Source organism: Calonectris borealis, chromosome 7 (genome assembly GCF_964195595.1).
Source record: "Calonectris borealis chromosome 7, bCalBor7.hap1.2, whole genome shotgun sequence".
Taxonomy (NCBI): Eukaryota; Metazoa; Chordata; class Aves; order Procellariiformes; family Procellariidae; genus Calonectris; species Calonectris borealis.
The window spans coordinates 2,653,191-2,677,915 of record NC_134318.1 but is presented as its reverse complement, the minus strand read 5'-3'; the positions used below and the strand labels follow the sequence as shown (position 1 = coordinate 2,677,915).

The 24,725-nt window shown below is 58.1% G+C and overlaps 2 protein-coding genes across 7 annotated transcripts in view; both read left to right on the top strand.

Moving 5' to 3' along the window:
- The window catches only part of TUBGCP2 (tubulin gamma complex component 2), a 34,318-nt gene extending 28,945 nt beyond the window's left edge, over positions 1–5,373 (top strand). For 4 of the 6 annotated variants that reach the window (XM_075154025.1, XM_075154029.1, XM_075154026.1 and 1 more), the window contains exon 18: positions 4,863–5,373. In XM_075154025.1, the coding sequence (XP_075010126.1) occupies positions 4,863–4,968 (106 nt within the window). In that variant the 3' untranslated portion in view covers positions 4,969–5,373. Of the gene's footprint in view, positions 1–1,420; positions 4,838–4,862 lie in introns of those variants that run through there. The other 2 variants (XM_075154031.1, XM_075154030.1) reach the window with 2 other exon arrangements.
- A 4,561-nt stretch (positions 5,374–9,934) lies between these two features.
- On the top strand, positions 9,935–24,150 carry ADAM8 (ADAM metallopeptidase domain 8). The gene is given in 23 exon segments (XM_075154024.1): positions 9,935–9,963; positions 9,965–10,014; positions 10,132–10,241; positions 14,070–14,146; positions 14,419–14,497; positions 14,605–14,681; positions 16,427–16,613; positions 17,084–17,149; positions 17,253–17,321; positions 17,965–18,134; positions 18,224–18,305; positions 18,972–19,120; positions 19,349–19,526; positions 20,304–20,393; positions 21,152–21,347; positions 21,560–21,659; positions 21,774–21,957; positions 22,056–22,133; positions 22,239–22,323; positions 22,480–22,594; positions 22,700–22,877; positions 22,970–23,026; positions 23,268–24,150. Coding segments are annotated over 23 exon segments (2,580 nt in total). The 3' UTR covers positions 23,442–24,150.
- The last annotated feature ends 575 nt before the right edge of the window (positions 24,151–24,725 follow it).

Sequence of the window (24,725 nt, the reverse complement as noted above, 5' to 3'; positions counted from 1 at the left end):
TGTGCTTTGTCCTCTGTTTTGTTTTGTTTTCTTTAAGTGTAGTCTTATTGCTCCTCTGCTTTGTTTGGTCTTTGTGAACTGTACTTTTTGTTGGTCATTCTCATCCTTTAACTTAATCTTCAGGAAAACCATAAGAAAACCATAGTAACCTGCAACCATTAAGTTCTGTTTGCTGCCCTTCTGTACCAGATGTCTTTTATGGCTGGCTGATAACCCTTACACCTCTGTTGAGATGTGCTACACCCGAAAACAGGGAGAGAAAAGGTTTCAGGAATGTTTTTTTTTGAAGCAGGTTGCTGTCCTCTCCTCATGCTGTGTCTCTTGAAGCTTTCATTGTCCTTTTCTAACAGCCTCTGACAGGGCTGTCCAGGGTTTCTGGTACCAACCTTTGCAAACACTGTTTTGTGAAGTATTCCAGCAGGAGGCTGGGCTTCCAGTTGTCCTTTACTTCTGAGAACTTCTTGATCAGCAACTACCATGCATCTACAAAGCCCCTGGCCTCCTGTGTTAGCATCTGATGCGCTATCTGAGATGCGGTCACACAGCTGAGACCAAGGTTGAACGCTAAAACCTGTCACCCCTCTTACCGTGGGTTCTTCCAGGAGTGGAGTCTAGCCCACCAGCTCCCACAACTGGAGAGAATTACATGTCTTGTCTTCTTCCTTGTCGGATTGTATTCCTTATTTAAGGAGGACGGGGATACTCACAGGCATTTGAAAGGAAATGCAGTGCCACAGGACTGCTTGCTGCTCTCAGCTCTCCTGCTTCCATTCCCTGACAGAGTAGGAGCTTGTCTTCCTATCACCAGAACTGCCCTTCTTGGTTGATACTCAGTCCCTGACACGGGACGGTAGGTGAGGACCCCTTCTCCCCAGTCCTAATAACTCTGATTCACTCCATCTCTGAAGTGACTAGAGTCAGAGGTCTTCTTCTCATCTTGGAAACTCTTCAAAGACATTTTTTGTAGCTGTGCGTGGAGGCCCCAGCTGTACAAGTGATTGCTGTTCCTTTCAGGCCTAACCAGGACAGCTAAGTCTCTGCAAATCCTTTTAGGAAATGATGGTGCAGCTTATCAAGGCCTTATGGACATTTATGTCAACCTTCATCTGCCTGGTCATCACTCTTTATCATCATTGGACTGTTGTAGATTGCAGGCAGGATCCATCTGTAGAAAAACTGACAGGCCAAAGGGGTTAAGCTCTTACGCTCCCCTCGCTGCCATCGCTCCTAGGTGTCACAGTAGCCTACAGAGTCAGGTTAGATTCAGGGATTGAGACCACAAGCAGTTGAGTCATCCAGGCGAGAACATTTACTCCTCCTCCGTGCTTCAGCCCTGCCTCCTTCTCTATCAAGCGCTTACATTTTTATTGTTACCAGTACAAGTTCTAACAGACGGGCTTTTTTATGATGCTCCATTCAGGAGATCTTAATGGCAACTAACTCCATGATCCAGCCGCTTGGACATCATTGCAGGTAGCACAGGGCATGACCAGCACAGTGTTGAAGACCGAGTTGCCTGCTCTTTTAATAGAAGAGCATCATGACCCCACAGTCCTTGAGTCTTGTAAAGAACCTATGGAGAACCTCCCATTGGTGGGATCACCCAGCTCAGTCCAAGGCTGGAGGTGTTCTCAGCTTACTCAAGAAATCAACAATGTCAAGTCCTCAACTAGTCTTTACACCACGCAACAGGAGAAGTCCTATGGCCTTCCATCACACTTTATCACATGTGATGCCAGACGTTGGAGTAACGCCTTTTCTGGCAGTAGCCTCAGGTGATGTCCTCCTTCCAACACTGCTGCTACACTTACCATCAGAAGTTCACCCTTTTTATCATTGTCTTCGCGCCCTTGTGTCAACTTTATGTTTCTGCCAGGACGGTGGGACAAGCTGGTGCTGCACCGTGGAGACTGGCTGTGTATCTTGTTCAGTTGTGGGTCCATGGTGCCACGGCCAGGAGCTATTCTCCACCAGATGCCTTTGTGTTTCACAAAGTGCACACGAGTGTTAGCTGTGGAAGCTCTGGAGCTAGTTCTTCCAAATATGGAGAGATTGGTTTTTACAAGAAGTACTTCCTGCTTCAGGAGAAAGGAGAAGTATGGTGATTCAGGCGGGTTGTGAGAACACAAAATGCTTCCGTTAACAGTTTGTATTGAGAATGGTGACCTGAGCTGCAACCCGCTGTTCGGAAGAGGGTCTGAGTCCTTTGCCCCTGGTATTTCCATGCCCCAGTTCTGTTCAAGGGCTGCAGAGGAAATGCTGGGTCTTTATGCCATCAGGACTGTCATCACTATCAAGTCCCCCAGTTTGGACTGTCTGGGACCACGTGAGTCTTCACCAAGATGTTGGACATAGCTGGACCTTTACTGACAAACCAGATGTCCCCATTTCCGTAACTGAAACGCTGCGCGTTAACAGGCCATGCAACAGAACACGTCCTTCCATTTCTACAGGCTGCCTGGTAGGGTTTTAAGGAAGTCCCACGATGAATGCCCAGACGTGACATTTAGCTCTCATTCAGTCTTGTAGAGATTATTGGATCGAGTCCTGGACTCTATGGCAACAGGAACCCAAGAACCGGAGCAGGGATGGTTGCCATCTGAAATAACATATTTGACAGAGAGACGGAAGAGTTTATAAGACACACCGGTCTTGTCTTATAAATGGTAACCCTTCTGTATCACTGCTTTTCAAGGGTGATAGTCAACATGTAAGACAGATAACAAAATACCCCTTTTATTCATAATTCTGGTACTGTGCTTTTACTTATTTCATCCTGGTTAATATTTATTCAGTTTACAGTACTGAGTAACTGAGGCACAACCATCGTATTTGTAGCACCAAACAACAGAAGATGGAGATCCTTCAAAGCGGGGAAGCTCACACGTAACTCACGGATCTTCAGCGTGCTGAAGTGCCGCTCAGGTGCCTTGGCTCCATCAGTGGCAGTGCTGACAGAGGGTGGGCAACTGCAGAAAATCTCCAGAGTCACTCTTTCACATCCCAGTAGCGACAAGGAGAAGAATTACAGCTTAGAGGTCTTTGTCAGAAAGATTACTTAATTGCAAATATTTAGAAGTCTTACCCATCAAGTGCTGTTAGCATTCATCACATATCCTTCCTTTACCAGTTGGGAGGAAACAGCAACGACTGAGCTTAGAGTAGCACCGGTTGGACGTATGAAGTGATGCAAACCCCGGTGAATAAAAGTTCCAGCCACAAAAAAAGAAGCTGAAGTGTAAGCAGAGTTTGAGGAAGCACCATGCAAATTCTTGAGGGATAGTCATCAAAGATCATTTAACCCTAAAAACATAGCTGAAAGGGAAGCACATCAAAATCTGCAATTCAAGAAGTTTGGAATAAAGCAACTTTAGAAGTGGAACAGATCCTCAAAGCAAGGATGTAAATGGGTCCTGGCCTTATATTTGAATCAAAGTTTGGTAAATATGCCCACTTCAGTGTGAGGTTTCCTTTATACAACGCTTACAGGATGAAAGAGATGTAAGCTTTTCAACCAGGAGAGAGCAACAGATAAATTCCATCTGTCGAGGCTCTGTTTTCCGCAGTCACCACAAAATGTCAAGGAACAATTTGTTGCCATTTGTGTAAGGTTGTTAAGCAACATGAAACTCAAATATTGTGCCCATTCATTTAGTATTGGAGCAACTTAATTTGAGAAATGAAGAGAGTAACTTTTGTGTGATTCACAGGCTTATATCGACTGTTGCTTAGTGTTCCCAGGGCACGTGTTTTTAAGAGCTGGGCATGTCTTAGTTGGCTTCGTAGTGCGGAGATCTGCCTAAGGAAGGTCACAGCAGGCGTGGAGCTGGGTGGTTCTGTGGAATCATTTTGGATTGTCGAGGAGACAGGATTATGATATTGCTGATGTTGCCCGCTTTGGAGGGGCGTTTACAATCAGCAATACTTGTGATTTTGGCTGAGCATCTTCCAACCAGTTACTTGAATTGTGAATCTGTTTGAAGCATACTTGTGTTAGCAAGGAGGTGGTGGTAATGGAAACGGCATTTCATGGTAGTTATGGTGGATAATATGGTGGATTTCATATGGGAATTAACACCAGAGTTCAATAGTGGTGAACTCTGGTATTAAGCAGGGCCGGGAAGGTGCGGAGACTGAGGAGCCCTCACCCCTGGCGCCTTGTCCCCGAGTGACATGTCTCCAGGGTTCTGTGGTCAAGCTTGGCTCTGGCGAAGAAGCTATTAGCAATCGGTCCTTCCCGATGTATTTTATACACCTGTAAAGAAACAGGTGAAATTTAGCCTGTAGTCAAGGGACGAGCCCAGACGAGGCGTCACTGACAATACCTGTGGCACAGTGCAGACGTCCCCGTCTTGCTCTGAGCAAGCCGCTGGGTCTGCCCAGCCCAGGGCAGTCCCGTGCGGGGATGGCAGGTCCGGAGCTTGCTGCGGCGTGGCCACGTTTAGCTGATGCCCTGGGAGAGGTTTCTCCTGCAGGGGCCGCGGTTGGGTAAGAGCAAGGCTGTGCTCGGCAGAGTGGGCACGGGGAGTGCGGCCGCTTGAGAGGTGCGTGCTGCGGCGCAGACCCCCGTGCCGCACAAGCAAGCGTCCCCCGCTTCTTCCCGCAGCGAGACTTGCTTTGCTTCGCTTCACACCCCTCATTTCAACCAACTTTGTCCTAAAATTTGTCCGACCCTATAAAAGAGTTTATGTGGTTTTGGATCCCCTTGCTGCCCGTGAGTGCCTCGATGAGCACGTCTGCTGCAGCACTTGCAGCACCGAGCTCTCGGGGGCCCTTGGCAGCGCGTTGGGCTTGCTGTGTGCCGCTCTTGGGAGGCGTTGAGCCAGCGGGCTGCCGAAACTTCTGGGTTTTTTGTCTCTCAGGTTGGACTTCAACGGGTTCTACACAGAGCGCTTGGAGCACATGTCTGCCGAGCGCAGCCAGAAGGCAGCTCCCCTGCTTCCCCGCCTGGCCGTCCCTGCCCAGTGAAGCCCTGCTGCTGCTGCCCCTTCCAGCTGCCGCCCCTTCCGCACCAGCAGGGAACCGGACACTCACTCGCTTCGAGCTAGGAGCGCTCAGCCCTCTACGTTCACCGTGCGAGCTGGAAACGAACCGTAAGGGTTGTGCCAGAGACACGGGGGAATGTTCAATCTCCTGAAATGTGTGTTATGGTTTTCTCTTCTGAGAGGCTTTTGTTAAGTCCTTTTTTTTTTTTACTATGTTGTAAAATTATGTATTTGTGTGTTGTAAAATAAATTAAAAAAAAAAAATATCAGGGTTATTTTGTCTGTTAACAGAATTCAGGGTGCAAATTAGTCTTTTAGGTGACTAAATTTTGGTCGGCTCACAGAGATCTGGCTCGGCTGCCATGCGGCATTATTTTGGGAGGAGAGCCTAATTGGGGGGGGTGCTGGAATGAAGCTGACCAGCTGCTCTGACCGATGAGATGGGGTTCGCAGCTGATGAGCAGGTACGTGATGTTCGTCTCGTATCAGCCGAGTCCTCAGCAGAGGACTTTCAGGGTGTCTTGCAGAGTTGTGCAGCCATAAAAATTGCTTGAGCCAGCTTGGGAGCAGGTGTGGTAGAGGGTGGAAGAGAAGAAAAGTGTCTCCCGGGAACAAGTGGTAGCCAGGACACGAGACCCAGCGGCCTCAGTGGCAAGTGTGGGAACCTGAGGAGACGTGTGAGGGCTGTGGATACAGGGCTGAATGCCCCTGTTAATGACCTGCGCTTCCTCTCCCTCACCTTCTCCTTTGCAACAACCTTCTAGAGTGCGTTGGAGGGAAGAGCCAGGTTCTCTTTGCTCTGGTGGCCTGAAGCTGGTCCTCCAGCTTGGCAGAGGGAGAGAGACCCAAGGGGGCGATGGAGACCACCAGTCCTGGGGCTGGAGGACTGAATTTCTTCATCTGACGGTTGAGGCTGAGGACCGAGACCTCCGCCGGCATCGTCTGGCTCTTCAGGGAAAGGACTTGCGCAGTTCATGGGGAAGGGAAGGTTTCCTGTTCCCCCGCCAAGGTGGCCTCTCAGTCCGGGGAGGCTTGGAGAAGTTGACCTGCCATTTCCATTAAGTTTCTGTGGACCTACAGACTTCACAGCCTGTCCCTCGAGCTCAGGGTAGAGAGGCAGAGGGGCCCAGGTCCCTGGAGGAACCTGCTCGCCTCAACATCTCAGGCTTGAGAGACTGCCCTGGCACCTGACTGTGTCACCGCTGGTCACGGACGTTTTTTACACCAGCGAGCAGCGTGGTGGCTGTTGCAGGAAAAAACTCTGTTGGCGCAATTTAAATTACATCAGGATTGAAGCCATTTATGGATTAGTAACACATAATTAACCAGCAAGCATTGAGTCTCAGCAGAAGTAATAGATCTTTCTGAAATGTTAATTTTTAAAATCAACAGCAAATTTCTAAGCACCCGTCTGAGTAATCCCAAGAAGTCCCGCTCACACCCGCCTGTGCGCACACGCAGACGGTTACGTGCGCTCCTCTTGCACGCCCCTTCTGTGGGAGACGCGGCTGCCCCGCCTCTGCGGGACCCCGTGCTGCTCCCCGCCACCCGCAGGTCCACACCCGGGCGAGAAAGCCCCCAGGGGGTCACCTGCACCCTGGGGCTGGGTCCCCCCTCCTTGTTGCGCCAGGTGCTGAGGGCTCGCTGGCTGGATGCGGCCGCCTCGCTGTGCCTGCCCCCGGCGGAGGCGGCGGTGCTGGAGGGGCAGCCTCGTGCCAGCCTTTGGCTCCTGCTGTTCGCGTGAGAAGGCTTTGACAGGCGACTTCAGTCACCCCAAAATTGTGGCCTGCGTGCGGATGCCCGGCTGGCTGAGCAGTTACTTTGAAGGCTTGGGGTGCTCGGACGGGTCTCCACACAGATCGATACCCACTCCTCTCAGAGCAGACCGCGGCCCGGGCCGTGCGCCCTGCTGCCAGCCCTGAGCGGGAGGTGGGTGGGTGTCTTCTCCCCCCACCAGAAGCCAGGAGGTGCCAGGAGAGGGGCAAGAAAAGGTCCCGTGTCTGAACCCAATAGCCCCAATGTCCCACGGCACGGCAGCAGGGTACCTCCTTGCCCAGAGTCGCATTTTGGCTGCTCTGCGTCTCCCTGGCGAGCCGGGTTATTTGCTGTGCTTCGTAGTCCGTGGGTTGGTCAGCAGCTCCTTCAAGAGCAGCTCAGCTCTGCACACCTTGCAAGGGTTGCCATCGTGCTGGGGACAACTCTGCTGAAGACGTTTAGATAGTTATGAGCAGGCATGAATAGGAGTGTCGAGGGTGAAAGCACGGTGCTTTAATATTTTTTTCTTTTTTAGCAAGCTTGTCTATTTAGGAGGGAATTACAGAAAAGCTGCGGGGAGAAAGAGGGAAGACACTGGAGCAGCGCTTGGCTGCGGTAGTTTCTGTGCCATTTTGAAGGAAGCCTGTCCCCAGTGACAGAGCTCTGCGACAGCCGAATTTGGTGTCTGACCCCCTTCTTTCGTTACATACAAAAGTTAAATATGGCGTTTCCGGGCTGGTCCTGGCCTGAAGCACCAAGAAAGCATAAAAAATCAGTTTGCAGGAGGGGGTTCTCTCTTCACAAGTTGCCACATGGAAAAGACCAGGGGCAATAAGTTGCACCGGGGGAGGTTTCATCTCAACCTAAGAACAATCACTCGCTGGAGCAACCTCCCCGGGACGCGGCGGAGTCCCCATCACTGGAAGGTTTCAAGACGCGTCTGGACAGGGTGTGAGATAACCAGGCTCCCTTCCCCACAACAGGTCGGACCAGATGATCTTCAGAGGTCCCTTCCAACCTGGGATGCTCTGTGGACAAGGGGGGGACAGCAGTCGGCTCCGTGGCAGAGCGGACAGCTCAGGGTGCAGTGCACCTCCCAGCTCAGCCCCACACGGTGGTCCCAGCTCCTCCAACGCTTTGGGATCAGGGAGTGTCCCAAGTGCCCCACTGATATGCCCTGATGTCCCACAGTTCCCCCAGGCCCCCTGACAGCTCAGCCCCTCATGGTGGCCCCAGCTCCTCCAACATCTCAGTGCTCCATCATCTCAATGTCCCACCGACACCCCCCAATGCCTCCCTAGTCCCACCGCTGCCCTCTGCTAGTCCAGCCACCCTCAGCTCCTGCAACACCTACCACCCTGGGTATCTGTGGGGCAAGACAGACACCCCCTTCATGTCCGATGGACACTGCTCAATGTCCCTGGCCCCTCCAGCCCCTCTTTAGAGCCAGGTGGACACCTCCCCCCGTGCCCCATGGACACCCCCCTCCGTACCCCACAGACAGTCCCCAGTGCCCCACAGGACACTCCCACTGCCTCCTGTGGCACCCCAGTCCCTCCACCACCTGAGTCCAGTGGGGCTTCCCAGTGCCCCCTGCCCTACTGTCACCCCCTCAATGCCCTGCGGACCCCTGCAGTGCCTGGGACATGCCCCTAGAGGCCGTGGACCCTCCCTGATGCCCCTTGGACTCTCCCCAAAGCCACACAGACAGTCCCCAGTGCCACCCGGGCCCGCTCCCCCCACCCCCCAGTGCCACATGCACACCCTCTGATACCCCACAAACCCTTCCCAATGCCCCATGGACACCCCTGATGCCCCGTGCACTCTCCCCAATGCCCCACGGACCCTCCCCGATGCCCCATGGACCCTCCACAATGGCTCACGGATACCCCCCGATGCCCCACAGACAGCCCCCGATACCCCCCGGACCTTCCCCGCGGCCCCGCGCCCCCCCCCAGCCCCGCTCCGCACGGAGCCCACGGCCGGGGGCGGCCCCGTCCCCGCCCCGTCCCGCCCCGTCCCGTCCCGCGAGTGGCGGTGAGTCACGGCGGGCGGGGGCTGCCGGCGCGGCGGCGCTTGGGGCCGGGCACCGCGGGCACCTCCGAGCCATGGCCCCGGCGCTCGTCCTGCTCCGCCGGCTCCTGCTGCTGCTGCTGCTGCTGCTGCTGCTGCTGCTGCTGCTGCTGGTCCACGGTGAGCGTGGGGCGGGCGTGCGTGGGTCCCCGCAGGGCAGGCAGCCCGCAGGCAGCCGTGCTCACGCCGACGGGACGGGCGTGAAGTTTTGGGGGGCGCAGGGCAAATGCCCAGCTCCCCGGGGGTCTTCTGCCGTGGGGCAGGGTTAGAGGAACTGGGCGAAGGTGGAGGGGGATGCTTTTCCCCGCGAGAATTAAGGGGACGCGTGGGAAGCGGCAGAGGAGGGGCTGTGCAAGGTGGGAGCTGGGTGTGGGGTGGCTTTCTGGGACGGGTCACAGCTCGGCACGGGTTCGGCTGCTTCGGCTGCCAGGCTGGGGTCCCCGGGGGATTAGGCAGGCGTCGCTGGCATCGCCGCCCCAGGCTCACGCGAGGGCGAAGGATGGAGAAAGGGGCTTTGGGGACCAGGCTCGCCTCCCTCGGCCGGCCCCGCTCGCAGACGGCCCCGTCGCAGAGGGACACTTTCGGTGACCTCCGCCCCCTGCCCCGCCGTGCCCCCACCGCCACCCCGGGCAGATGGGGCGCCCGCCGTTACGTAAAGGCACCTCGGTGAGGAGGCTCCTGCGAACGAGGGGAAATTTGTCACCGCCAGCCTGCGGCGTGCTGGCGGGGGGGACTGGTGACTCAGCCGGCCGAGGGGGTGGTGACGAGGCTCCTGGCTCCCGTTCGGGCGCCGTGGGCGAGGGCCGCCAGGCACCCGCAGACGGAGCGCCCCGCTCTGCCGCCGCCTCACCAGGGGCTCCGCTGGCCCCGTCTCACCCCGGGAGCACGGGCACGACTGCGGCGTGAGCTCCCGGTTTGGGGCTCCTGGAGAATGTGAAGGGTTTATTGCAGAAACATCTCCCTTCTGACATCAAAAAAGAGCCCTTCTCCAAAATGTAACCCCCGGCAGCTGCCAGACTCCAAATCACAAACTGTGGCATCAAAATGGGGAGCTGAAAAACCTCCGTCTTTATTTATGCACCAGGGTGTCAGTAGGCTTGCAGCCTGCTAGCCCATGGGTGATGCTGAGCACCCTGTGGGCGCTGGGGCTGGGGGTGCTGGAGCATCCCTGGAGCCCGTCAGGGAGCTGTGTTCCCAGCAGGTATTTCAGGACTTGCTATTTTGGCTCTTCCCTGCATCTTCATGTTGGCCGCTTCCATGATCCCCCGTCTCGGTTGTTTCTGGGCATCCCGCCTCAAAGCCCTTTGACTTTTCCCAGGTGCCACTGCCAGGCTGGAGGAGAAGCTCGCCCATGTCGAGAAGTATGAGACGGTGACGCCGCGCAAAGTGCCGGCACCTCGGGGCAAGAGGGACCTCTCTGCACCACCGGTGAGTAGTGTCGCCTCCCAAATACTGGCTCGGCACAGCCGCCCTCGCTGCCTTGCAGGGAGTCCGGGGCGGGGTGTTGCAGTCAGCAAAGACCCTTGGCCCACCACTGGACCAAGGACCCCCTTAGCCCTGTGCCAGAATGACCTTGCATTGCTTCCATCCCAGAGGATGGAGATCCTGAAGCAGTTGGTCAGATCAGCTTTCCTGGACTGTTTTGGGTCAAAATAGGGACTGCAGATAGCAGGGTGGACTCTTGGAGGGGGGGGCTGCTTTGTCCAGTGCTTTCTTCGGAGACGTTACCCAGCGGTGCCACCTTTTGCAGCCTTGCAGTGATCTTATGACATCTGGTCTTTGCTTAAGGAGGGATTTGCAAAGCCTCATTGAGCTGTAAGCACTTTTCTTGCTGTGTTTGCTGAAGTGGGGTTTTTTTTGTCCTTTGGGACAGGGAAATAAGAATCAGAAAGTTGCAGAAACCCACATGAAAGGAAGCCAGTGTTATTTTTCTTGGGAAACGTTGTAATTTGGGGGAAGGAATGGGGTTTGACTCAGGAGTTTTGAGCGCTCGGGGTTGACGTCCATAGGATGGTAGCCTTGACCTCAAAGATGCTTTCCTCATTGCCTTAAAGTGAAATTCAGCCAAATATGTGGATTCATTTTCTAGGACTGGAAAGCACTGACTTCTTTAGCACCTGATGAGATGGAGGGGCTGGGGACATTTATTTCCTAGTAAACCCTTCGTACAGCACGTTCATCTGTGATTCAAACCCTTTCTGATAAACTAGCTTCAAAAACACTCCCCAAAAGCATCTGTTTTCTCTGCTCTAGAAACCTAAACTTGTCCACGAGATAAACATTCCCCAGGCTATTTAGAGACGCCATCTGTGCCGGCCGCGCCGGGCAGCTCTGCACCGATCTCCCCAGAAAGGGGAGCTCACCCATCTCAGGGTCCCTCTGCTTTCCACAGCACGGGAGAAGACATCTGCCTTGAGCTGTATACTTTGGGAGAGCCGTGGGTGGTGTCTTCCCAGTGGCACCTGGATTCAGTCTTGGATTGGGCGGTCCTCGGACCTCCCAAACCTGCTGTGTGGAGGGTATGAGGTCTTCTGCCTTTCAAGCCATTTTCCTCCTCTTCCACAGAAGTTGGGTTTCTCCCAGTAACCTTGGTGGGGAAGAAGTTCTCAGCAAGGCTTGACCACCACCAAGCCCTCTTTGAAGTGGACACAGGTAGCTGGATGGGCGTTTTCCGCCCCAGCTCCTTCTGTGGCTTTGCATTAGCAGTCTCCGGCTGGGATGGGCATGGGCCAAGAGCTGGTTCCTGGGTCAAAGCAGTTGGGACACATGGGGTTGGTCCAGCAGAGCATCTGCCAGGTGAGGTTTGAAGCAGACCAGCTCCCCTCTGGCTTTGCTTAAATCAAAATGTTCAGCCCTGCAGACAGGGTGGAGACCTGGATCCTGCAGCACAGGATCTCCCGGGATGCCAGCCTTCCCACAGCCCCCACAGCTGGGAGGTCTTCTCCTCCCACCCGCCCTTAGCAGGGGCATGTGGCAAACCTGGGTCCTTCATGGAAAAGGACCTGAAAAAAGCGCAAGAAGGGCCTTCAAAAAGATTTATAGTTACATGCTCTTGATTGCAGAAGTGACATCTCTCGTCCCCATGCTCCAGCGTTTCAAAGAGCTGTATTGGAACGGGAGCGTGGCTTCCAGCCCATGTAAGACCCGGTGTTGCAAGCTGCTGGCTTCTCCCCCAGCGCATCTGTGCTCGCACATCCCTGCTCATCTCCCCCACTGCGTCCCAGCGCCCGTTGATGCAAAGAGGCAAGTCCTTTGCCTGGGAGCTTTGCCCAGCTCCTGCTGGCTCAGCCTGGGGCTCTGCAGGAAGCAGCAGGACGTTGCAGAGCGAGCGGTGGGGCCGGATGGAGCAGGAGCAAGGGACGGTGGTGGTCCAGCGACCCGCCTCCTCTTCCTCGTCTCTCGTGCTGCAGCTCCTCTGATACATGGCATGGTGCGATGAGCCCCATCCCTACTGTCCTAGCGAGACCCTCGCCTCTTCCCACCCAGGGAAGGAATACCCTGTGCGGAGGTGGGACGGCGGCATCACTTCCCGATGCTCTGCAAGCTCTCTGGGTCTCTTAATAAGACCAGCTGGAAGAAATCCCTCCTCTCCGTGTGCTGTGGCCACGGCTCGGCTTTGCTGGCTCAGCACGGTCACGGGGTTAGCAGGGCAGGGCTGAGCTGCCTGCGCTTTCGAAGCCTTCCCATCTGGAGCCCTCGCAAAGCCCATGCTAATAAGGAAGGGGGTGATTCAGAGAAGCTTTATCATGACTTCTTTTTTTTTTTTAACTTGCCCTGCGGTTGTCTCCAAGAGACGCTCCCTGACCCACCACCCCCTTCCAAGTGCTTTCCTGCCGTTTCTTAAGACCTCTTCTGGCTTCAGCGCTGCCAACAATAACAAAGCATCACTTTGTCGGCGGACACAGGACGGGACGGCCACGTCAGGCGGGAGACGCTGTTCATAAGAGAAGAATTTGCCGGGGACCCGTGCGCGCGCCCGCACGCCGGCGTTGTGCCCGCCTGCAGCCGGGGCCGCCGGGCCGCCCAGCAGGCTTGTTGCAACCTGCTCGGCATGCGGAGAGGATGTTCCGTGGCCGGCAGCCTGGCGCTTCAGATTGGAAACGCAAACCGTGTGGAATTGAGGGCGACTGGGTGACGGGCAAACCCTCTTACCCGGCCCCGCTGGCGCTGAGTCAGCAGGACCTTCCGCTCAGCCCCAGCTCCCGCCGGGTTGCAGATCATCCCCCCGGGAGTGCTGAGCCGTCGTATGACCGCAGGTGCTGTCATCCTCCCCAGGGAGAGGCCGCACGCCTCATCCGGGAGGAATGCTGGCCCTGCAGGAGATGCTTGCTTTACCTTTGCTCAGCTCTCCAACCCGGGATCCCGTAAGAGCTGAGGATGTGCCTCGAGGAGAGGTCTCTGTGCTGCGGTGGTGGCTGAGGAGGTCCCAGGTGCCAAGGGTGCAGCCTGATACAGGGCACCGTGCAAGGGATCATCGTCTCTCTCAGTGGCCCCAGAGGGACGGGACCTTGGGAGGTCTGTGGCCCAACCCCTGCAGATGGAGATCACGAGTTATCCCAGAGGGAAACGCTTCTTCTGGAGGGACATCTCCATCCTGGGGGTTCAGGGCTCGGCTGGACTGAGCCACAGCCACCCTGACCCAGCCATAGTGACTGGAGGTTGGACTTGAGATGCCTTGAGGTCCCTTCCACCAGCGCTAGGGTGATGCTCAGGGGATCTGGCACACGGTGATGCTAAAATCGACTCTCAGTAGCAGACAAGAACCAAGAGAAGATTCTTATCTAACGGTGATGTTGCGTGTTAGATCAGTCAGAGGTAAGGAAGTCTCTGCTGATGAGAGCTGTTGGGCACCGGGGATCTTTGTGGTTCAGCCCGTGAGTAAGCGCTGAACTCAGTCCCCAAAAAAGGAGCTTTGTGATTGATGAGTAGGAAACCTCAGTTTCTGGCACAGCCATCTGCAGCCGTGTGTCAGACACGGGAAACCAGACTCTGCTGACTCTGTTTCGTTGCTGGTGACCTGTTCTTTATCTCAGGATGTGCTGGGGATTTGCGTTATTGCCCACGTGCTTTTTCTTCTCTTCTGCTTTCCCGTGTCTTTGCTGGATGCCTCCAGGGTGAGCAGCCAGGCTCCCCGTCCCTCAGCCGCCTTCCAGCGGGGCGCGTGCAGACCCCATCCCCTTTCTGGGCAGGCCTTCTCTCCTGTAGCTCTTGCTCCTGGTGACGGTGGGTCTGTGCTGTTGTCTATCTTTCACGCAGAGGATCTACCCAGACCGCATCCTCTACAGCATCCGTGCCGAAGGCAGGGACTACCTCCTGCGGCTGGAGAAGAACAAGTGAGTGTGGGTGGGCGCCGCGGGACGGCCGGGGGGAGGCTCGATTCCCACCCTTGCTGTGAACTTCACTTCTCCAAGGTCCGGTGTCTCCACACCCGCAATCTAAGCCCTCAGCCCTCGCTAGCAAAATATCTTATTTTTTCCCTCCTTGCCAAACCCACCCGGGCAGGTCGTGGGCCCACCATACCCAACCTGACCAGCCTCATCCCCAGAGCTTTCCGTCCTCTCCCCAAAACCAGGGTCACTGCTGACACCCCTTCCCCATCCCGCAGGGAGCTGCTGGGGCAGCACTACACCGAGACGCACTACTCGGCCAACGGCACGGAGATCACGGAGAAGCCGGACGTTCAGGTAGGGGGCTGACTCCGGGGAGAGCAGTTTTCCTCCTCCTGCGGGGTCCCGCCGTGCCGACAGCTGGTGCAGACCCCCTTGACACCTCTCCTCTCTCTCGGCGGCAGGATCACTGCTTTTATCAGGGCCACGTGCGAGGATACGCCGAGTCAGCAGCGAGCATCAGCACCTGCGGCGGGCTCAGGTAGGACCTCCGACTCCCCCGGCGCTGCGGCTGGCCGGAGGACGGCATCGAGCCTGGCCTCGGAGCACGCCACGGCGCTGCTCCTGGCGGACACGGTGCCACGTAACGGTGAGCCAGTGTGACCAAGCCCTGGCCAGCCGGAGCCGTGCCGATGGAGGGAGAGCTCAGCTTTCCCCCGAGGAAGAGAAGACGACATCCCTTTTCCTGCTGGCGGTGGGAGTGCTGACCACCCTGGCTCGGCGCCCAGCAGGAAAGGCGCGTGGCATTTTGCCGTTTTTGGGGGGTGGGGGTGGGGGTGTGACTCATGGCACGGGATGAGACTGGAAACCTGAGCAGAACAGGAGGTCTGGGCAGGAGTGCCCTCCCTGGGCGGCAAGGCACGGCTTGCCCCAGATCCATCCTCTCTTCCCAGAGCAGACCGGACCAAGCTTGCTGCGACGCTGCAGCTGGTTGGCACAAAGGTGCGCTGGTGGTGACGCACCGGCTTGCATCTCCTCCGGGCCATGCTGAGCTCCTCAAGCTGATGGCCGAGTCCCTTTCCGAAAAAAAGGAAAGCGTACGGTGCACCAGGCCAGCTCTGTCTCCCTCTACTCGCCAGCTGCTGGCCGTGCCGGTGCTCATGCTGCCTTGGGTCTACCTGCATTTAACGGCAGAAATGCCGTTCCCCCTTGCAGAGTAACCCAAGCCACCAGGTCCGTGCGAGGTCGCTCCGTGTGCCGTGGAAGATTTGTACTCTGCCGTTCTCTTTCTTTTAAGATCAGCTGGGAGCCAGCCGTTGCAAGAGAGTAAGATAGAGAGGAAGGGGTCCCTTGCAGGGGGATGTGTGAGGAGGACGGGTGGTCCCTGGAGCACCGAGGGACCTGCAAACACCCATTTGCAGGAGAAACACCCACTGGAGCTGCGTGGCAGCCATCTCCTCACTTTGAGAGCAGGGGTTGTGTCTGCGGAGATTTTGCCTCACACAGCTTGTGCATACATGGGACACTTGATGTCCTTGTACAGTAGGAGAAAAAGATGTGCAAGGGCAGGACAGGAGACAAGGACGATACGGACAGGGCACATGGGACACCTTACAGAAAGCCAGAAGGCTAGAGCTGCTCAGCAGACCTGCTGGCAGCGCTGGGCAGTTCTCCTTGCCGAACCCTGGGACGTTTCTGCTGCCCAAAGCGCAGGATACTCCCTCCCCTTGCTACCAGCCATGGATGCCGTGCTACGGTTTGCTCCCTCCCAGCCCAGCAGCCAGTTTCCAGCCTCCCTAACAGTCCCTTTGTTCAACTGGTGCTTCTGCACCCCCCGAAAGCAAATACTGTGGACGTGTTTCCTATTGCTCCCCATCTCCCGGCGTGCCCCAGGTCAGCTCGGTCCTGCAGCACCTCCTCGATGTGCTCTTGGGCCAGGTGAGATTGCAGGGAAGATGCATCCAGTCCCTCGTGTTTCTGTGCGCTCCTGCACCCCGTACCTCTGCACAGCGATGTAGGGCTTCATGCACAGCCCAAGGGCTGCTTGGGGCTTTGCACTGAGTGTGGCTTCATGCACGTGGCCAGAAGGACCTGACTGTCATGTCCTGCTAGTGGCCTGTAGCTCATCCAAGCTGCCTGTGGGACCCGTGAAGGGGTAGGGTGGTTTCCTAGCTGGGATTTGGCAGCTCTATTTTGTATCGCAAGCACTTGCGGGAGTGCACGTAGGGTCTGTCCGTGTCTTGGCGGATATCTCCCCAACCTGACGCCCACCCTCTCTCTTGGCAGTGGGTTTTTCCGAGTGAATGAGACCACCTTCCTGCTGGAGCCGCTGGAGGAGGACGCGGCCGGCCGGCACGCAGTGTACAGAGCAGCTCACCTGCGGGGGAAGCGCGGCACATGCCGAGAGTTCGGTGCCACCCTGCAATATGACCACGAACCGAAAATTCCTGCAGCCATGAAGCTCTCCCGCTGGGTTAAGGATTGCTTTGCTTCTCCTTCCTGTAGCTGAGTTTGCAAGAGCCTAGGTCCTGTGAAGTCCAGGAGAGGAGTAGGGCCAGACCACATCTCTTGGAGATGCTCCTCTCCCACGCATTGTTGGTTGGGTACCCAAACACGGATTGCTCCCAGTGGCCTAGCTCCTGGTGGGAACAAGTCCTCAGATCCTGTACTATTAGCAGGAGCATCCTCCCACCCCATGAGCTCTGTGATGCCCACAGAGCCTCTCTCTTGCCTTATCCCAGTAGCAGGCTTGGGTTTTTCCTCGTGTGTTGGAAGGTGTCTGAAACACCCAGCAAAGTAACATCAGAAAGCAGAGCTAGAAGACCTACTAGCCTTGAATAACATTGGAAGATGCCCCAGGATCCAACACATCCCACAGGAGGGTCAACCAGCAAGCTGCAGAGCTGAACCCCTCTTTGCACTCACTTTCCTCTTCCCTTCCAGAAATCTGCTCCGTTACACAAAGGTCCTCGATACGTGGAGCTGGTCCTGGTTGCGGACAACGAGGAGGTAAGCGTGGCAGGGGCGAGCCGGTGCCTGCGTTTTTGCTGTCATCCTCTGCAGTGAGGAGGTGGAAGCCCAGCCTGGAAATCTCTCTATGTCCTTCCCGTAGTTCAGGAAACACAAGGACTTGCGCACAGTACAGAACCGCATGAAGGAGATCGTGAACCATGTTGACAAGGTGAGCCCAGGGGTCTGGGATCTGCCCTCTCCGCTCCCACACGTGCCCTGCAATGCCAGCACGGGCATGAACGTGGCGGAGGAGAGATTGGCGTGGGTAGGGTGATGGAGCTGGAGTCGATCTCAAGCCTGTAGGTGGGCTGCCGGAGGGTGGCTAACGCCCTCGGCCAACGATGCGTGCAAAGTGGACGTGACAAGCAGCTCAGCCCTGGGTCCTCAGGAGCCCGGGACATCTGCCTCCCAGCTCTTTCGTAAGGGAAGCGGGGAGAAATTTCTTCTTGTACCCCCCGGGAGCACATCCCACGGTCCCGCTCAAGCTGGAGCGAGTGCTAACGAGGGGAGGATGGTGGATGCAGTGCACCAAGGGGGGGGGTTCCGCTTGCCTTGCTTCAGCCTCATTCTTTGGTCGGCAGCTTGGGAGCAGCATCCCAGCCTTCACTGACCAAGAGGGAGCCCAGAGGTCCCGGGATAAACTCTGTCTGCGTGGTCACCCCAGCTTGTGTTATTTATTGAGGGGGTGTCAGAGCTGATACTGCACAGTGAGGTGGGGTCCTGGGCTCGGTTGCTGTTTCCCAGGGGAGGTGGGACCTTCCCTCTACTTGTGCAGCTCAAATCCAAGAGCTCCTTCCGGGCTCCCACCCCAGCTTTATCAGCCTCTTCGTCTGCGGGTGGCCTTGATCGGCTTGGAGGTGTGGAGCCACAAGGACAAAATCGTGGTCAGTCCCAACCCGGAGGTGACGCTGGACAACTTCCTCCACTGGCGGGAGGCAGAGCTGCTGCGGAGGAAGCCGCATGACAATGCCCAGCTGATCACGTAAGGACGGGGGGGGCCACCACCTCGCCATCCTTGCAGCCCTACTGCTGCCCGGGCCACATGGCCACGGTGGCATCTCAATTCCACAGGGGCATAGACTTCCACGGCACGACCGTAGGGCTCGCCAAGAAGCTCGTGATGTGCACCAGGGACTCGGGCGGTGTTAACCAGGTGGGTCCCGCTGCCTGGGCATGCGTCAGGAGGGCAGCAGCGGTCCCACGGTCTGCACGCCCTGCATTGTATTTTCCAGAGCGGGTCTCACCTCCACTGGTCTCCAGCTTTCCCCCTCTGCAGCCTTAGGGCTGGATCTGGTTCCTGGCATCTCCGACCCTTGAGCGACTGACCCCCAGAGAAGTGTCGGGGCCGCAGGGGAAAGGTAGCTGTGGAAACCCAGCTGGGTGCCTGCGGAGGGCTCTGATATACCTGAGCCCTGAAGAGCCTCCCAGAGCAGCTCCGTGGACACAGGGCTTCTCCCACCACCTGTGAGGTGGCTGGGATTTGGTTTGCAATCGCTCCTCGGCCATCCTGGCTGTGCTCCTCATCCCTCCCCAGGGAGGGCATCCTTTGCTGGAGTGGGAATGGTCGGCCATGGGACCTGCGGCTGTCCAGAACCACCACAAAACATCATTTCAGGATAGCCGCTATACCTAAGCTCACTCACACCCCTGAGAGCCCAGTCTGGAGGTCTTCTTCTGGGACCAAGTCCAGCTTTTGTCTTCCTTTACCTCAGCATGGCAGCATTAGGGAACGAATTGCAGACAGCAGCGAGACCTGGCACCGAGCGGTTGGAGATGCTGTGGAGAGCATTTGAACCACGCTGCACTTCTTGTCCCACAGGACCACAGCATGAATCCTATCGGTGCTGCGTCCACCATGGCTCACGAGATGGGGCACAACCTGGGGATGTCTCATGATGAAGACGTTGCTGGCTGCCGCTGTCCTGTCCCCAAAGCTGATGGAGGATGTGTCATGGCAGCAAGTGTTGGGTGAGTGAAGGAGAAAGGGGAATATCCCTGGGCAGCAAGCGTCTCGAGGTGTCCTCCGGCACTGTCCTGATGGGGTGAAGCCTGTGAGGTGGTCAGGTCTGGGTGGACACTTGCAGCTGCACTTCAAAGGTCTGTGGGTGGCCCTCCAGGTTCTCCCTGGGCTGGTGGCTGTGAGGGCCCTGGGGCTCTCATCTCCGCTCATGACTGCCTGTTTTTGTGCCCCTTCAGCTTGGTTTACCCCAAGCTCTTCAGCCGCTGCAGCGAGCAGGACATGTGGCAGTTCCTCGGGGACCCCAGGACCAGCTGCCTGCTGAACGTCCCCAGGGCGGATGAGCTGTACGGGGGGCCGGTGTGCGGGAACCAGTTTGTGGAACGGGGAGAGCAGTGCGACTGCGGCACGCCGGAGGTAGGGGTGCTCTCTGAGAGCCCAGGAGGGAGGGTGGGTGGCAGGGACCCGAGACCTGTCATTCAGACTCGGAAAAGGTTGTGCAAGCTTCTTCCCTGGACATCGTGCTTTGCAAGATTCATCTTCCTTATGTTCCTGATGCTTCTGCCAAAAAATAACTCGCCGAGGATATTCGTTAACTTGGATGTGTGCCCCCCCCTTCTTGTAGCTGGTTGTGATTTTAGCAGGAGCGTGCCTAGGAAAGATGGACATTCCCCCAGCATATCCTCCCAAGAGGTCATCCAAGGAGAGGGACATCATGGCATGGTAGTCCTTTCAAGAGCCGTGCTCAGCTTTTCCTCATCCCTAGCAGCCCATCACCGCATCGCAGAGGGGAGATTTGAGACAAACAGCCAGGCGATGTCTCTGGGATAAATCCCTGCTCTGGGACCCGAAGGGATGCTCCCCCAATGCAGAGAGCACAGAGATCCTCCTGTTTTCTCCTTCCTGGAGATGTGCAAAAGGTGCCAGCAGAGAGCAGGGGCACAGGTCAGGCCCCATCTGCTGAAAAAAAATCTCTTCTGGTCCTTTGGTTTGAGGTTGTTAATGGGGGTAAAGAGGCGGCAAGAATGGTTCCCACCTGGGACGATGCTGCGGTTTTGCCCCATGGTTCAGCCCACGGTGGCTACGCTGCCATTGGCACCTGGTGATGTGGCAACTGGGCCCCCCCAGAAAGGAAAGAAAGGGTCTTTCAGGGGGCTTTCGGGAGAGTTTCAGTCCCCCCTCCCCGTCTCGCAGGAGTGCTCCGACCGCTGCTGCAATGCCACCACTTGCCAGCTGAGAGAGGGAGCCGAGTGCGCCCGGGGGGACTGCTGCCGGGACTGCAAGGTACTGCCGCCGCGGGGGGGCCAGCTCGGCAGGGAAGGGAGCTGGCGAGTGCGCAGTCCTGCCCCGGGCTCCTCCAGACCTTCCCAGTAGAGGCAAGGTGTGTCCATAGCCCACTGGAGAGCCTGAAGGTCCTGAGCCTGCCCAGAGCCAAACACACTCAGCGGTTTGAGGGGGAATCACGCTTTCCGTTCGATGCTCTCGCTACATCAGCACCGCGGGTGGGAAGCGGTTGGGAAGGTGAAGCAGCCTCTGTTTCCCGGCATCCTGGAGCCCAGGTCCCCTGGCTCTGTTAGGTAAGGTGCAGGAGCTGAAGAACTGGGCAATGTTCAGCAGCGACCAGCATGGCCCGTTCCTGATTCGGGAAACCAACCTGCCTCTTCTGCTCCATTTGTCCAAGAGTTAAGAGCTACATGCACTGGTTCCTGCACACAGGCATCAGAAATGCCTTGATGTGAAGAGGCAGGGCGAGGAGAGGACCCCGGGCAGGTCCAGACTAAAACCAAAGCAGAAGGTGTTGTCCGCAGGGAGAGACTTAACTGTGGGAAGACCCAGTCCGAGGCCTCATGGTGTCTCTGTCCTGCGCAGTAGCTCAGACAATAGCAAATGTCTTTGTGCCAGAGCGGCACAAGCTGCCGTGTCTGGATCTGTGGGGGCCGGGAGATGTTTCAAAGACCAGGCTGCTGCTGGGCTGTGGTGCCTGCATGGATCTGGGGACACGAGAGCATCAAGGCAGCGCCAACAACCCCTTTTCTGTGCAGGTGAAGGCTGCCGGTGCGCTCTGCCGGGCCAGCAAGAACGACTGCGACCTTCCTGAGCACTGCACTGGCCTCAGCGCTGAGTGCCCAGAGGATGTCTTCCAGGAGAATGGCATCTCCTGCCAGAACGGCAACGGCTACTGCTACAACGGGGCCTGCCCTTCACACGGCGAGCAGTGCCGCACGCTCTGGGGCGCAGGTAGCCACTCGCCCACTGTCCTTGCCCCACGTGCTGGGTGATGAGCCTGGAGCCCGGGCTCCTCGGGCCGGGGCGTTGCTCGGCTGTGGTCCCCTCCTGCATCCCTAGCTGGGGTGCTACGGCTGCTGACCCTAAAGCGTGGCCACTGGTGCCAGTGCTGCTGGCTTGCTGTGTGCTCTGGCTCCGTGTGACCCTTTCCGTGTGTCCCGCAGAGGCCCAGGTGGCTCCCGATGTCTGCTTTAAGCACAACAGCGAGCAACACCTTCACCTCCACTGCCTCACCGAGTATGGGAAGCGGCCCTGCAGCCCCAAGTAAGGAGCTGGGGACGAGGGGTGGTGTCCGTGTCCGGTGACCGCAGGGCTGAGCAAAGCTCCCCAGCCCCGTGCCACCCCTGCCGCTAGTGCTCATGGCTGCTTCTCCCGCAGGGATGTGAAGTGTGGCACGCTGCTGTGCCTGAGCGACAACGTCAGCCCTGTCCTCGGCGGCGGCTCCTACTCCCTCTTCTTTGGCCGCTTCAAGTGCAAGGCGGTCATCGCCAGCAACGACGCCAACGAGGTGGTGGCCAAGCTCAGGCTGGTGCCCACCGGCGCCAAGTGCGGAGAGGAGATGGTGAGCGCGTTGGTGGCCGTGCTGGGGTGGCAGAGAGGGGGGTGACCGCCAGCCACGGGGACCTGGGGCAGCCTCAGAGCCCCCCTGCCTGCCCCCAGGTCTGCTACGCCGGGCGCTGCCAGAACCTCCTGGTCTACGGCAACAAGAACTGCTCAGCCAAGTGCAACAACCACGGGGTACGCTGTGGGATTGTCCTCTCCCAGGGCAGCTGCGGGGCCCCGGCAGCGGTCCCGGCCCCTACGGAATGCCCGCCACCCTGATGCTTTCCTCCCTCATCTCAGGTGTGCAACCACAAGCGGGAGTGTCACTGCGAGCCGGGCTGGGCAGCGCCCTACTGCGAGCAGAAGATCTCGGGGATGGTGGCAGGTACGGCATCCCCTGTGTGTGGCTGGCACCAGCCCCGATGTGTGTGCCCGGGGAGGGGGTCGGTGCCCTGCCGTGGTGCCGCGGGGCGCCGCTCCATCCCCGCGGGGCATCCCCGGCACCGGGGTGCCCCTCCTGACGCCAACCGGGTCTCCGCAGGGAGCAGCAGCGTGGTCTTGGCGGCTGTGCTGGCCGTGCTGGCGCTCTCTGGCCTCCTGCTCGGCAGTGGCGTTGTGCTCCTCAGAGGCAGGGGGATGAGGCGCTTCCAGAAAGGGTAATTCCCCCCCACTCTGCCCCACAGTGGGGCTGAGCCACGGCCGCACAGGCTGAGCTCAGGGGGTGCCCAGAGCAGCCCCCCCATTGTCCCTGTGCCCCGCAGGAGGACCTCCAGCGGGTCCGCTGCTGGCCTCGCCAACCCGCTCTTCCAGGAGGGCAGCCGGACGCGACCCCCCCGCCGCCAGCTGTCCCGCCACGACATCGGCCACCCCAACCTGCTCAGCAGCACGGCGGCCCCGCGGGATGCCCGGCCCCTCGGGCCCTGCCACCCGGCCCCGCAGGTGAGGGAGCTGAACAGAGCCCCGGCGCGGGGCTGCCTTCCTGGCGCGGGTGGGAGGGCAGCCCCTCACCCCCTATTTTGCTGACCCTGCAGCCGCCGGCGCCAGTCCCCCAGGGGACATCTCCAGCCTCTCCGGGACGGCCCCTGCAGGTAACCACCCCTCCGAAAGCCGCCACTGCCTCGTGGCAGGGTGGCCTGTCCTTCCTGCAGCCGGAGGCTGCTCTTAGACGTCCCCCCTCCAGCCTCCCCTGGCTTGACCAGCCCAGACGTGCGCGGTGCATCCATGGGGCTGACGACTTGGGGAGGGGCCCTTCCTCTGCCCCCTGTCCCCCTCCAGGTCCCTCCTTGGCGCCCAGGCGAGGGACTCGGGTCTCTCCTCTCTTCCTGCCAGGCGAAGCCGAAGCCGCCCAGCAAGCCTCTCCCGGCACTGAAGAAGAAGGCGCCGTGCCACGGCGAGGGGCCGCCAGGACCAGCCCTCCCTCGCCCCCCGCCAACGCCCCCCTCGATCTTTCAGCGGGGTGTCCCCCCGAAGGTGGCCCTGAAGCCACCCCCAGCCAGGAGGTGACCAAGGATGCTCCATCCGCCACCGCGGCTGAGGAGGTGCTGGCTCTGGCGCTTGGGTGGCGCCGCTGGGGAGCCGCCATCTCGCTTCCACCCTTACTTGAATTGCTCGCCGGACCCTCCCCTGGGAGGGCACCAGTGTTTACAGATATTTGAATTGTGCCTTAACAGACTTCGTAGCCTCATGGCTAGCCCAGGGAGAGCCGTCAGCCGGGGCTTTGTGAGACCAGGAGCAGGGACGCCGCCAGCTCTGGTTTTGAGGCCAGCCCCGAGTTGGTCCAGGCTCTCCTGTGCCCTGGGAGCTGCTGCCTTCTCTCCTGACGTCCTGAATGTGTCCTGCTCCTCCCGCCCCTTCCCTGCTGGGGCCACGGCGAGGAGCTCCTGGCATCGCCTGCTGGGCTCGCCGGGGCAGGAGGAGTGCTGCACCACGGGCACCGTGCCCTGGGGCCACCACCCCGGCTGGGGACAGCCACACAGGGGGGTCTCGCCAGGGGCTTTGGCAGGTCCAAAACCTTTGGACCTGGGCTTTTATCTCTGAAGTTATCACTTGAGTTACTGTTCTGAAAGGGAATTTCCTGGGAGCCTTTTTACTGCAGCCATTAACTTATGACCCTTCTGTGACCATTTTGAGCCATCTATTATGAAACCAGGCCTCCCCATTTTTGATATAATTTAGGTTGAAGGCTTTTATACCAATAAAGACTGAAGGCAGTGGTGTCACGGGGCGTCTCTCGGCAGGAGGGGGCAGCACAGGCAGCGGGGCAGGAGGGTGGCAGCGGGCAAGGAGCTGCCTGGGGCTCAGGTGGATCTGGCACGGGTGGAGCCAGTGGGGAGAAGGGCTTGAGCTGAGCTCCCAAATCCTGTGCCAGAGCCACAGGGGCCGAATGGCAGCACTTCCTGCCAGCCGCGCAGAGCAAGGTTGTCACAGGGGCTGCGGGATGCTGCAGCAAGTCCCCGAACCCCCCCAGCTGCCGAAACAGGCCCCGGGCTCGCTCTGTGACCGAAGACTGGCCACCGTGACTCCCACCACCAGCTCGGCTCCCATCACGCTGGTCCAAGACAAGCGTTCGTGCTTGTGGGCAACATTGGTGCTGAGGGACACTGCTCACACACAGCGGCCATGCCTACTTGGGAAATGCTCCCGCACTGGCCGCATACGAGCAACAAAGCAGTTGAGGTGGGGCCCAAGGGCCAGCAGAGCTCAGCTCCCACCACGAGCTTCGGAGGATGATAGCAGGACTGTAAGTGCTGCCCCTGCTGCTCAGCACCATCCTGTGCTTTTCTTTGA